A 13,742-nucleotide genomic window follows, 5' to 3' on the forward strand; every position below is an offset into this window, starting at 1 on the left:
GGGGATTTTATGTCACTGTGCAAGCCACAATAATGATAGGCATATTTTTAGTTAACTAAATGAAAGAATATATGGTAGGTTATAAAGTTGGTGAGATAGGTTGATTGATAGATATGTATATATATATGTGTATACATGTATGTAGGAGGAAGAGCTGTGTAGATAGGTTGTGTGTAGAGTGGGGGGGAGAGTTGTGTGTGTAGATAGGTTGTGTGTAGAGTGGGGAGAGTTGTGTGTGTAGATAGGTTGTGTGTAGAGTGGGGGGGAGAGTTGTGTGTGTAGATAGGTTGTGTGTAGAGTGGGGGGGAGAGTTGTGTGTGTAGATAGGTTGTGTGTAGAGTGGGGGGGAGAGTTGTGTGTAGAGGGGGGAGGTGGGTGTGTGTGTGTAGAGTGGGGAGGAGAGAGATGTAGATGTTGTTCCTGTACTGCTAGGCAAGTATATTGCATTTTGCCACTCTAACACCTCTGCATATTTTTCAGGTTGGTCATGGAACAGAAGAGGAAGATGGTGACATTTTTGCAGTTCGAGAAGTCAGCTTCCAGCCTACAGGAGAGACTGAGTGGAAAGATACAAGTTACACACTAAACACAGATTCCCTAGACTGGGTGAGTATGGAGAACAGAATTGCTTTTTTTCCTCTAGGCAAGCCACTTTTATGTTTGCCAGCTGCAAGGGAATAAGGGAAGGTAAGACCTGAACTAATGGTAAATTTGTAGCCTGTCAACATATGCCATATTGGATGCAAGTTTAGCATGACATTCTCTGCTCATATTGATGAGGCAGTGAATGCTATTCTGCTCTGTCAGCTGGATAGTGCAGCAAAATTTGCTTTTCGTTTCCTCTGTTTTGCCGAACTGTGAATATGTGGTAGTTGTCCTTTATTTTCATATGCATTAATTCTTGGATTAAATCGGTGTTCTGTAGCCATCTGAGAATGCATCTGGTGTCACACCTAACTGGTTCGTCATGATCATTGCCATACTACCACTACTATTTTGCTACAACTTCATATGCTGGCTCTGTCTGCTACAATCTGCAGTTCCAGTCACTGTCTTTTAATGCTGACAGTTCATTGCTCTGTCTAGTCTTGAGCTGAAGTGAGAGCTAGAATCAGAAATGACATAATGCTATAATAGTTGTACCATGTCTTCATTCTGCTTTCTTGCATAGTCCAAACGTCTCAGCAGAAGTGTCATAATGTTACAATGATACCAATTCTTCAGTTTTTCTCAGTCCAAAAGATTGGTCAAGTATTTTCAGTGCTACCTAAAGTAGGGCATTTGTTTTGTCTGTGATTACTGTGGCTTGCTGCCTGTCTGTGACTGCCTTCCAATTGTAAAGTGAAAACTTTTCTTATAAGATTTTGTGCAGTGTCTAGTCTTTTTTCTTCCAATAGTAGATTGCCTGATTTGGTGTTGGCTGTCCCAGCAGTGTTTTCCAAATGCAACCCCCCACGCACTTTGAGACAAACAGAACAGACATTGCCCTCAAAGACTGGACAGAGGTCACTTTAAGTAAGATGCAAGAAACGGAAGCATTCCCTTTCTGAATTTCTTTTTCTATCCCCATATTTTAACTTTTTTGGTGGGTTACTTGAAGTCTACAAAACATGGCATTGTATTCAGGAATGGGTTGGATCCCAAAAGTGACTAGACATGCCCTTCACAGGTAAATGGCACTGAAGAACAAATCTCTGTTTGGTGATGCAAACTAATCGGAGTTTATGTACCAGTGTCCCTCTGTCTTTAACAATGGTAGTATAATTTATGGTTTGACTGTTTAAATCAGTTCCTCATATTTGCCAGGTTTATTGATTCTGCATTTCTTGAGCTTAAAGGTGGTGATACTACACAGGTTGCCTGTTTTTTTTTTTTGTAGAGCTTACAGAAATCTGGCATATTCTGTTGAAGTAAGTCTGGAGGCATCAGCATAGTTGGTTGTCCACAGCCAATTTCCCACTCTGTACATTCTATGAAGAATGGTCCATAGCTGTAATATGCTGCTGTTTTGTGGTTAGACAAGTAACCCTGCCCACTCTGACTTGTGCCTTGTTGCTTAACCAGTGCTTTATGCATTCCGTTACATATGGATAGATTTTGATTTGTCTTCTTGTGTGGAAAAGCATTGAATGACAGAGCAAAGTTTCAATAAGCAGTATGCACAGCCCATCCTTTATCAAGGGCTGCTCTTACCTCCTCAAGATTCAAAAGGCAGAATCTGTCTGTCATTTTGAATACACTCCATTATGACTCTTCATGGTATTTCAGAAAGTACTGGCAGGGCTGAGGGGTGCAAAACTGTTTAGGTCTGATGTGACCCACCCCCTTTTTTGAGACCGAGGATATGGTCACTTGACTGATTTGTGTAATATAAGTGCAACGGGTTTAGTTTTCCTTTTTCCTTTATAGGAAAACACCAGGTATTTTATCTGGTTCCAAGACATGCAACTTTGTATTTTTTACTTGTAAGATCAGATGGTCTTCGTAGACAGCATTGCAGTACTGATTTCTTGCTAAGCACAAGCCCACAGCTGACCTGATTCCAAAAGTATTTACATCATCCCTAGCCCATGGGCATCGGAGGAACCACATCTGGATGTTTGGGTATGAAGCGCATCTGTCATCTCCATCTTCAGTTCTTTCTAGCTGTACAGTCCAGTGTGTTACTTTGTTTTATCTAATGTTTGCAATCTAATGTTTGCAATCCTTCAGTCAGCTTTTTTTTTTCTCTCCTAGAGTTCCTGCAACCTGCTTTTGGATAAGTACCCCATTGGGTAAAATGTTTCTAATGTTCAAGCAGTTATTGACCTTTAAGTGTGGGAAGCAAATCTTGCCCAAAAATTTCCATTCCTTGTCTGTTTTGGGGCCTCAGCAGGACATTTCTAGTTGTCAGGTTTGTTGGATTTCACCAAAAAAAAACTCTATTGTAGTGTTGGTCCTTGCAGCCCACATAGTCCTCAGACCCAGCCCCATCTGCTTCTTTCCACATTGCACACATTTGCTTCAGCTGTAGCGGTGTAAATAAGCTTGGAACCACTTTTGTTCTGCTGCTTATGTCGTGGAGTCTAGTCATGCTGCTGTGTGCCACTGGTTTAGACTGCTTTTGAGAGAGTTTAGTTTGCCTCTATTACTGGGCACTGAGACAAAGCACTCCTTTGTAGACTAGAGACGTAAGGCAGTCTTTCTTGTATATACTAGAGACCTAGTGAAGATTTTTCAATCTCTGCCATTTCTAGGCAAGTAGCTATGTAGAGAACAACAAATGTAGTACTTTTCAAATATTCATTTTACATGCGTGTGACTAAGCAGATGTCACCACTGATTCCTTCCAGGAGCTTGTCATGATACAGTGTTAGGTATTGTAAAATTTTGTCAAGAGGTTATGCTGTTGTCTATATTGCATATGGTTTGTTCACTTCCACTCGGATGCCTTAACACTGGCTGTGTGTGGGGGTTCAGGGATTGGACATGTGAAGAATTCTCTCCTTTTCATAGTAAAGGGTGTACCTGAGAGGGAAGTTCCTCTCCATGTTAACCCTCGACTGAAATCATTGGCTTGACTCCAGGCCAAGGGTGATGGCCAGATAGCCAGTTTGGTAGTTTAATCCAAAACATTCATCATTCCTTGGCAAAAGAAATGGTGGCCAGACACAAGTATATGCAGCATACATTGCAGGTTGCTATATTTGCAGCTTCCCGCAGGAGGGGAAGAGAAGATGGCCACGAAAGCCCTGGCTTGCATAAAAGATAGGTGGATTTATGTAAGTAGGGGGCCTTTTGTCAAAATAGGATGAGAGAATTTTAACGTTTGGAATATTTACTGGCGGTAGTAATGGATAGTACGGAGTACTGTGTAAAAATAAATCTGTGCTCTAGATTTGGTGAAGCTTTATAACCTGACAGATGTTTTGGGAATTGGTATCTGAGAACTAGCCTTCTATGGAAGGAATATTTTGCATCGGTTTCTTGGAGCTGAATTCATTTGTGCTAAATTTAAAACTAGTTGGAAAACCGTATTGGCTAGATGCCCTTTTGGATTTAGTCATTGAATTATCACTTGTGACATAGGCAAACGTAAGTAATCAAACAATATTAACAAGTTCACACTTACAAACTTTGTTCATAACCGATATTCTCTACAGTATAATCAATCCAGCATTTTGTAAATTGTTCAGTTCTTGTCCCATCTTAAACCTCATTCCTCCCCAAAACATTTTCTGCATCTATTAATGTTCTTCTATTCTCATGTTGCATTTTTCATAACAGTAGGGAGTTACTGCTTGCAGTGCCACAGTCTGGCCAGTATACCAAAGCCTTTTTCTTCAGGAGGGTATGTTTGACGTCTCTTACCAGGGCCATAAACTGACGTTAAGTATGAAAGTGACATCTGCACGTACCCTCATCAGAATTTTTCTGCCACATTGATCATCGGACGCCCGTTTGCCAGTTCCATTTCTGCAGCGCGTTTCTTCAGACTGAATTCCAGATCGTTAAAGACCAGACTACCACTTTTGACCATTACAGATAAGTGCCCTGTGGGGTTTTCTTGCTTAAGTTGCTTACTGTTTAGACTTGCATGTCAGCTAGGAAAGGGAAGCGTGCTTATGGGAGATGAATTCCTTACAAGGACACGCGATAAGTGTGACTTTGTCTAGGCAAGGCCTACGACCCTACTTTCTGTCCAATTTGTAAGTTCGTCCCAAAGACTCTCTGTAGCCAACTAGCGGCTTTGAAACTATATCTAGAGAACCAAAGATGCTTGGTGTTAGACATGGAGGGAGGAGTTTGCCCATCCGACGAGCCATCTAGGAAAAGGCAAAAAGTTAGGCTGGAATCTCAGGCTGTGCCTCAGGAGTCCAAGCAGGCTCTAGACGAGATTGAAGACCGGGAGTCCGTTCAGACAACTGTTACCAAAGCAGGCCCGGGAACCTTAACAGAAGCCAGGGTATGGGAAACCAAAGGTACGTTCGCTGAGGTAATTCAGCCATCAGAGTCTCATGGCAGAGGGGAACCACGGCTCGCATTTTCAGAAGCCCCTGCTCTTCCAATTCATGCTAGGCAGACGTCCACTTCCCTTCTGACTGCTCCTACGACTCCCTTGAAAATGAAGCATAAAAACAAGCACTCTGTGCCTCCACTGATGCCTGGTAGGGAATCATTTTCTCGGTCTGTGTAAGGCCTTACAAACACAACAACTTCTGCCTTCTCTCAAGCCTCAACCACCCCTCCGTGTGTCTGAGGAAGACTACTCCTCTTCTGAGGAGTCGTCGTCCTGTGAAACACAAATTGAATCCCCCAAGGAATTCATTACATCCGAGGAGGAGAACTTTCTCCTGAATTCCCAGAAGATTTCACCTTTGGAGATACCATCTCCCACATGAAGGAGCATTTTAAGTGGTAGGCCTCTGAGGTTTCAGGCTGCAAGAAAAGGTACTTTTACTTTTTGCAAATGGAGCGACCATCTCCATCAGCTGTGCCTCCCTTACTACCTACTTTTCAGGATGCCTTCCTAGCTGCTTCAGTCACCTGACTCTCAAACCCCAGCAGCCAAATGACTTTATCAGTTTTATAGGGTCCCCCAAGAAGCACAGCTTCTTTTCAGGAACACCCCCCAGCAGACCCAGCTGTTATAGCAGTTTCTGCAGATAGAACATGTAGACAGCTACCTTCTACTTTTCTTTACCCAACTGATAGTAAATTTATGGACAGGACAAAAGGGTATATACCTTCTCTACTCTAGCCAACTCAGGTATGTAGATACTATTTCTAAAGCTTCCACCCTTCTGATTGAGGTTCAGGGCTCCCCTATCAGAGCACAATCAATTTCACTCCTCTCCACAGTATCCCAAGTGACCAGGCACTCAAGTGCAGTTACGATGCTGTGGAAGCTTTATCCAAAGCTGCAGCTTCTGGATCAGTACTACAACTTTACTCATGGGTAAGGCTTCAGCCCCTCCCCATGGATGTTCAAACTAAACTACTGGATGCACCCTTAGACAATAAGGCCCTGTTTGGGTAAGCTTCTGCTGAGCTTCTCGAATCCCTTTTAAGAGAGGGGTAAAGAATTACAGAATCTCAAACACCTTCTGGTATCCCCTATTCCTAGATTTCATAGGAATTCCCCTCAGAAGCCCTCCTTTGTTAGAAGGCAGTCTTTTCATTCAATACCACAATCGGAGACCTAGACAACTGAGGAAGACGTCTACCCCAAGATTTCCCTTCAGCTCCTCCACCACACATTTTCAGAGTCGGCCTGACCAACCCAGGCCTCCTCCACTGTGACTCGCCCCCCCCCCCCTCTTGCATCCAGGAATACCCTTATCCTTTCGCCTCGGCCTCTCCCTTCCCTCCTGGCAGAGACTAACAGTGGGTCCTCTCCATCATCAAGAGAGGATATTACATATTCCCTAACCACCAGAAAACCAAATCCCCCTGTTCCTATCCATCCGCTTCTAAATCAAGGCACCATAGAACCAGTGCCCACTCCTCATACACAGGTTTTTGTTCCAGAATGTTTCTAGTACCAAGGAAAGAGGGTCCTTGGAGACCTATCCTGGCTCTATCCTTTCTAAACCTCTTCCTCCACATTTAGAGTTTCAAAATGATCACCTTACCACTTCTGTTGCCTCTGATCCCCTCCAAAGCTTTCATGGGATCTCAAGGATGCCTACCTCCACATCTCCCATTCATCCAGATTACAGGAAATTCCTCAGATTTTCTGTAGGCTCCTGTCGTTTTCTATTCTCTACTGCTTTTTGGTCTCAACACTGCCCCCCCCCCCAAATGTTTACAAAGTGTCTAGCCCCCTTCATATCTCATTGCAGGACCCGGGGGTATACAAATATACCCATACTTGGACAACCTGCTCATCCTTCAAGACCATAAAACTCCTACTTCATTTACAACAGGTGTCTAATGCCCTCACTCTTCTGGGGTTCACACTAAATGCAGAAAAATTCACCTGATCCCCTCACAGGACTTGAGCTTCCTGGGGTGCAGACTCCGTACAGACTGCATGAAAGCCTTCATTCCCCACTTCCACTTCTCCTGTGCCTAAAAAAGGAGATATGGTAGATCTGTACAATGCAGACCAACCCCGGGATCAACCTCCAAATTCCAGCCCCACAATAACAGCTCTCCACAGATGCTTCAGATCTAGGCCTGGGGTGCAGTGTTACAAACAAACCAACAGCACCTCTCAGTACAAGGGAAATGGTCTACTGTAAGGGAAAAGGACCACATCAACATCAAGGAAATGAGGGCATCGCTGTTGTCCCTTCTAACATTCAAGTTCTCTATCCTGCCAGGAACCCTAAAAGTAATCAGACAACATGACTGTCCTGTGGTACATAAGCAAGGGAGGATCAGGTCCGACCCACTATGCAGCTTGGCTATCCGGGTATGGAACCTAGCCGCTTCTCTCAAGGTCCACTTATTAACCATGTATATCCCCTTAGCAGAGAATGTTATGGCAGACCCACTCAGCAGAACCTCCACCCCCTCTCACGAATGGTTGCTTCAGAAAGGTTTTCTTAGACTTGATAAACAGGTGGGGTATTCCACAAGCAGACCTATTTGCCTCCCCACTCAACAGGCAGATGGCTAACTTCTGCACTAAGGAGCCCACATCCACAAGCTTGGAAAGTGGATGCCTTCTCATGGGTTGTACCTGTATGCCTTCCCACCTTTACTGTAATTCAAAATGTCCTCCTACAAATTCAGGACAAACCAAAAATCCTACTGGTGACTCCCTTTTGGCCAAGACAGCATTGGTTTCCCCTCCTACATTCTCTAGCCAAGGGCAATCACCACAGGTTACCCCACCGTGTAGACCTATACACAGAACAAGGGATGTTCCTTCATTCTTGCTGGTTGGGTTCAGAGCTGACCCTCTGCTCCAACTCGGCCATTTTCTAAAGCTCGAGAGCTACTTATTGGCTCGAGGCCTCCCTATATCCCACAATGCCCTGCGCTAGACCCCCCAGATCTCGTTTGCCACTTCAGCTACGAGGTTGCGCTTCACTGGCTCAGGTCGTATTAATCTTTTGTATTTTTAGTAGTTAAACTGTTGGTGTATATTTTAGAATCTTTAAATCAGAGTTGTACTGTAGACTAGTCTGTTTCCCTGTGTTTTCTGACCCTTAGGAAACTCGTTTTTACTAGTCCCCCCCCCCCCAATCTCCCTAAGTAGGCCATTTACATTAGAGTTTATCCCCTTCCTTTTATCTTGTTTTCAGTAGGAAGTAGTATTTAGCCTTTGTAGTCTAAGATCATAGTCTTAGTTTTTTTTTTTTTAGTAGTTACCTAAAATTTGTGTGTTGCACTAGTCAAAAATTTTATCTCTGTATTCCTTTTATTTATAACATGTCAAAGGATACAAAGGTATCTGGGTTCAAGAAGTGTGACTCGTGCTGTCAGAAAATGTCTCTGACAGATGGTCACACCTTGCATTTATTGTTTGGGTTCCCTACACCTGCAGGACTCTTGCTCGGTATGTCATGCCTTTAGTCCAAGAGTCCTGCAGGAGCGTAGGAACAAGTTAATTCTCAGGGGTTTACTAAAACCAGAGGGGTCTCCGGCAAAGTCTCAGCCAGCTAAAATCCCCCAAGCCCACAAAGCCGTTGGCTCCCAGTATGGAGCAGTCACCAGTTGGAGCGTCTGCTTCAATTTCGGTTCCGGCCGGGACCGAAGTATCAATCTCTCTCTGCTCCAGCCTTTGTGTCGGAGCCGTCAGGGAGCTGTAAAAGATCCAGATCGCCATCCTTGGAGTCGATTCGCTTGGCTCCGGGATCAACTTTGCTACAGTCTGAACGGAGCCATAGGTCCCACGCTTCTCGGTCCTCGAGGCTGTCCGATCAGGACTTGGAGAGTGGTTAGTAGACTCCAAGTCACAGGCCCTGGCTAAAATGTTAACTAGCCCTCCTCATCAGGCCGTGGCTGCTCCCTTTTCTGAAATAGTTCCTCCTCCGACTCCTGTCAGTTCGGAGCTGGAGCTTGTTTGGGCTTGGATCCTGGAAACTGCGCCGATGCTTCCCCTTTCGGCTCCATCGTCTGCTCCGATTTCTTCAATGGTTCCTTCCTTGGAGGGATCTGGGCGCAGAGTCTCCCTTGTCTGCTCCGAGGGGGCGAGTGGTATCGGACCCTTGTCCGACCCCGTTCTCCCTCTCTGAGCTTCAGAGCAGGTAAGCTCGGCTCCTAAGCTCTGCTCCTACATTGGCCTCTGAGCTGTCCCTTTCGGTGCCGGAGAGGATTCCAGTCTCCGGAGTGGGGACCCTCTTCTGTGCCAGACAGGGGTGCCTTCGAGGTCATGAGGAGCATGCTGACTTCTGAGTCTGCACCTCGATCAGCCCCTTCAGCTCCTCTCCCCAGGGTGCCTGCTTCAGTCTCTGCCCCTCCTCCAGACCTCAAACAAGGGGATTAAATGCTACAGTTCACCCCACTGGATGTATCTTCCTCTTCCGAGGCCTCCCCTGAAATTTCAGAGGAGCCCCCTCGAAAGAGGAAACATGTAGACTCCCCAGAGTCGGTCACATCAGATACTGACTTGGAGGATTTGGAAGGGTCCCCAAGATCCCCCACTGAAGATGTCTCTTTCTCAGACATCCTTGAGCTCCTTAAGCAGAGGGGGAACTGGTCTGCCCTTAACCCTTCTGAGGACAAGTCGGTATACTTGGATGCGTTTGGTTCTCGCCCTTCCACCTCCTGGATGTCTCCGCCTTTCGATCCATTAATGAAAGTGGTGGCTCGGAAGGTGTGGTCAGCTCCGGACACACTGGAACCCACCCCTCGCAGGCCCATTAAGTTCATCACGGCCCCCCCAAGATAAACAGTTTCTGACAAAGGGTGTCACCGTTTATGCCATGGTGGTAGCAGCTGCCACAAAAAAGGAGTTGGAGTCTAGGACGATGGATAGACACGGGAAGCGGATGTTTTCCTCAGCGACCTTCTCCATGCGGTCGCTGAATTATTTGTGCCACTTCACCCGTCTTCAGAGGGATCTCCTCAAGGAGCTAGGAGATACCCTGCAAGATCCATCAGCTGCGGGGGCTCAAGACAAGATAAACTCCCAGCTGGCGACTCTTAATTCTGTCATTAACTCCTCCATGCAGCTCATTTCGTATGCGGCTGATGGAGCGAGTAGAGCCGCAGGCACAGGTGTGGCTTTGAGAAGACATGCCTGGATGCGGTTATGTAATTTTGCTGATCCCTTCAAGGCGTCTTTCACCAACACCCCCTTTGACGGTTGGTTTGGCTCTGTTTCGGCCTCAGGTGAAAGATACACTTACCAGGTGAGAGCAGGAAGGCAAGACTCTCTCTGCCGTTGGAGTCCGTTTTTCCACTCCCTGTAGACCATACCCTAAGGGTTAGAAGAGTGGAAAGATGTGGTTCCGGAAACCCCAGGGAGCCGTGCCTGACACGTGGCGAATTTCCCTCCAGAGGCAGAGGAGGGAACAATAGACTCTGCCCGCAGGGCAGAGGGGGCCCGCAGAATCAGGGCAGCAGAGAATCTTTCTCTGACAAGCCCTTCCAGCACCCCTGAGGGGCTGCCCACCTTCGGAGACAGTCAGGGGGAGGTTGTCTCTCTCTACCCAGAAGCCTGGTGTCTCATCACTGAAGACAAATGGGTACAGTCTATCATATCCGGAGGTTACAAAATCCCATTTGTCCATACCCCATTAAGATCAAACAACCCCATCCCAGATGTTCCATCCAGTCTAAGGGAACAAGCAGTACAAGAAATTTCAAGACCGCTAAAAAAACGGGTCATCCAACAAGTCCCAGCAGACCAGCAAGGATCCGGAATTTACTCAAGGTTCTTTTTGGTACCAAAAAAAGACAGGACTGGAGACCCATTTTGGATCTCAGCAGACTAAACAAGTCTGTTTAAAGAACAAAGTTCCGGATGGTCACTCTTCAGTAAATTCTACCCTTTTGGGTCAGGACAATTGGATGTGCTCCATAGATCTTCAGGATGCGTACTACCACATCAAAATGGACAGGTGTTCCAGAAGTTTCTCCACTTCCGGCTGGGAGCCAGTCATTACCAGTTCAGAGCCCTGCCCTTTGGTCTCACCACAGCCCCCAGGGTGTTCAACAAATGCATGGCAGTGGTTAACGCTCACCTGAGATGGCAAGGATTCCAGGTGTTTCCATATCTAGACTGGCTCCTTACTGCTACCACCAGACATCAATTGCTGAGAGCCAGGGATTATATCATCCAAACGTACTCCAACCTAGGTATCTCAATAAATTTCGAAAAGTCTGCATTGTCGCCTGGTCAGTCTTTAACCTTAATAGGCGCAACATTAAATACAAAAGATCTGTCCGCAAAACTTCCAGTAGAAAGAGTAGCAGACGTTCGCCGACATGTACAGGTATTATTAGGATGTAGAAAGATTCAGGCCAGATTCATCCTAAAAACCTTGGATCTCATGGCAGCAGCGATCATATTAGTTCCCCTGGCTCGTTTTCACATGAGGATTATCCAGTGGATGCTTTTCACCCAATGGTCCTTTCAACAATTTCCTTTGTCTCACAAGATAATCAGTCATGCAAAGACCACTTGGCTTGGATGGTCTCTCCATCAGTACCCCAGGGCAGACCATTTGTCCTTTCTCCTCCAGTTGCCACTGACCACGGATGCCTGCCTGATCGGGTGGGGGGGGGCATTTTCAGGGCAGGACTGTCCAGGGCACCTGGCAACCCCACGAGTACCACTTGCACATAAACATCTTGGAGATGAGGGTGGTGCTTTTAGCGTTGCAAGCTCTTCAGAACTCTCTACCCACTGGGATCATTGCAATTCAGACAGACAATGTCTGTAGTGTGGTACATCAACAAGCAGGGCGGAACCAAGTCATATCCCTTATGTCGAGAAGCACTCAGACTATGGTAGTGGGCGATTTCCTCTCAACGGTTTGACTGCAACACAAATCCCTGGGAAGTCCAACGTCATAGTGGACAGGCTAAGCAGAGCTATTCTCATACCTCACGAGTGGTCTCAACCGGACAGTAGCAGACAATCTTCCGCAAATGGGGTCAGCCTTGCTGCGACCTTTTCGCAACTCCTCTCAACAGCAAGTGTGACAGTTTCTTCACTCTCTTCCCAGACACTCCCCCAGAGACACTCTAGTTCACGATTGGCCCCAGGGACTTCTGTATGCATTCCCACCCTTTCCACTAATTCCCAAACTAATTCAGAAAGCTACCGTGCTGGGTTGCAGGATGATCCTCATTGCCCCCTACTGGCCTCGACAAATCTGGTTCCCATTCCTGCATAGTCACCTTCTAGAGCAGCCTTGGAATCTGGACAGAGTTCCTTACCTCCTGATCCATCAGTCGGGCAGGCTGCATCAGTCTCTCAACCTCACTGCTTGGTTGCTCCACTTCCAGCCTTAGCCAGGCTTCCCAGTATTTCCAATTCAGTGCGTCAGGTTATCCTTTCCTCGCACAAACCTACAACCAGGAAGACTTATGCTAGTAAGTGGAAATGTTTCTCTTTCTGAGCAGAGGCTAGAAATATAGATCCCTTCACTGCCCTTGTCCATAACGTTCTGGACTTCTTAGCAGAACTTTTTCAAGCGGGCTCCTTGTCGGCCACCATTAGAATTCAATTAGCGGCAATCTCTAATTTCCATATGGGCCTGTCAGAAACCAGCATCATGTCCCATAAGCTTTGCAAAGCCTTTCTGAAAGGAACGATCTTGCTCAGGCCTCCAGTGAGAGATCCCCCGCCTCTGTGGGACTTTAAATTTGATCCTAGCTTCCTTGATACTTCCTCCCTTTGAACCGGCAGCTTCCTGTTCCTTGAAATTGCTTACCTGGAAAACCCTCTTTGGTGGCCATTACTTCAGAGAGGAGAGTTTCTGAACTTCAAGCCCTTTGTGTTTGTCCTCTAGTTTTCCAAAAGGATAGAGTTTCACTCCGGACTAATCCTTCGTTCCTTCCTAAGGTCCCCTCCGAAAACAATCTGAATCAATCCATCGATCTGCCAGTCTTTTTTCCAATTATTCCAGCAAAGCTGAACACAAATTACACCAGTTTGGATGTTCATAGGCAATTACGTTTCTATTTGCATAGGACTGAGCAAATAAGGAAATCAGACCAACTCTTCCTGTCCTATGCGGAGGGTAAGCAGGGTCTACCAGTATCTAAAGTAACCTTATCCAGTTGTCTAGCACTCCCTGCTAAACCTAAAGTCCACTCTACTAGGGTTTTAGCTACGGTAGCCTTTCAAGCAAGACTACTAATGGAAGCCATTTGTGCGGCGGCCACATGGGCCACCCTTCGTACCTTCATTTCACATTATAAATTGGATGTGGCCTCTAGGAGTAGAGCTGATTTTGGTACCACTGTGTTCAAGAGTCTGTTCCAATGAGCCACCCAGGACTAAGGTGCTAGGGACGCTGTCCCAACCAGCAAGAATGAAGGCGAGACAGACAACTTAACATTAAGAAGTTATGTACCTACCATAATGTTCCATTTTAGTTGTCTTCTCGCCTTCTTTCTTGCGTCCCACCCTCCATCCCCCTAGCCTAGATGGACCGAGAAGAGTCTTCCTGCGAGTCTTGTCACTGGCTGTGTCTAACGTTTTATGTCCTCTACCTTTTTCTTCAGCCCTCTAGCTGAAGTCTTGCTTTTGGGACTGTTGTCCTCTTGTATTTCGGCGTTAGGTCTTCCAAACGAGATCTGGGGGTCTAGCACCAGGCACTGTGGGATATAGGGAGGCCTCGAGCCAGTAA

The 13,742-nt window shown here is 46.2% G+C and overlaps 1 protein-coding gene across 1 annotated transcript in view; it reads left to right on the forward strand.

Annotated features, from left to right (window-relative positions):
* The window catches only part of LOC122787378 (complement C1q binding protein), a 213,045-nt gene that overhangs the window by 129,511 nt on the left and 69,792 nt on the right, over positions 1–13,742 (forward strand). The window contains exon 5 of the mRNA XM_044054043.1: positions 481–606. Coding sequence (XP_043909978.1) covers positions 481–606 — 126 coding nt within the window. The remainder of the gene's footprint in view (positions 1–480; positions 607–13,742) is intronic.

Source organism: Protopterus annectens, chromosome 13.part0 (genome assembly GCF_019279795.1).
Source record: "Protopterus annectens isolate FY-2018-M chromosome 13.part0, PAN1.0, whole genome shotgun sequence".
Classification (NCBI taxonomy): Eukaryota; Metazoa; Chordata; order Ceratodontiformes; family Protopteridae; genus Protopterus; species Protopterus annectens.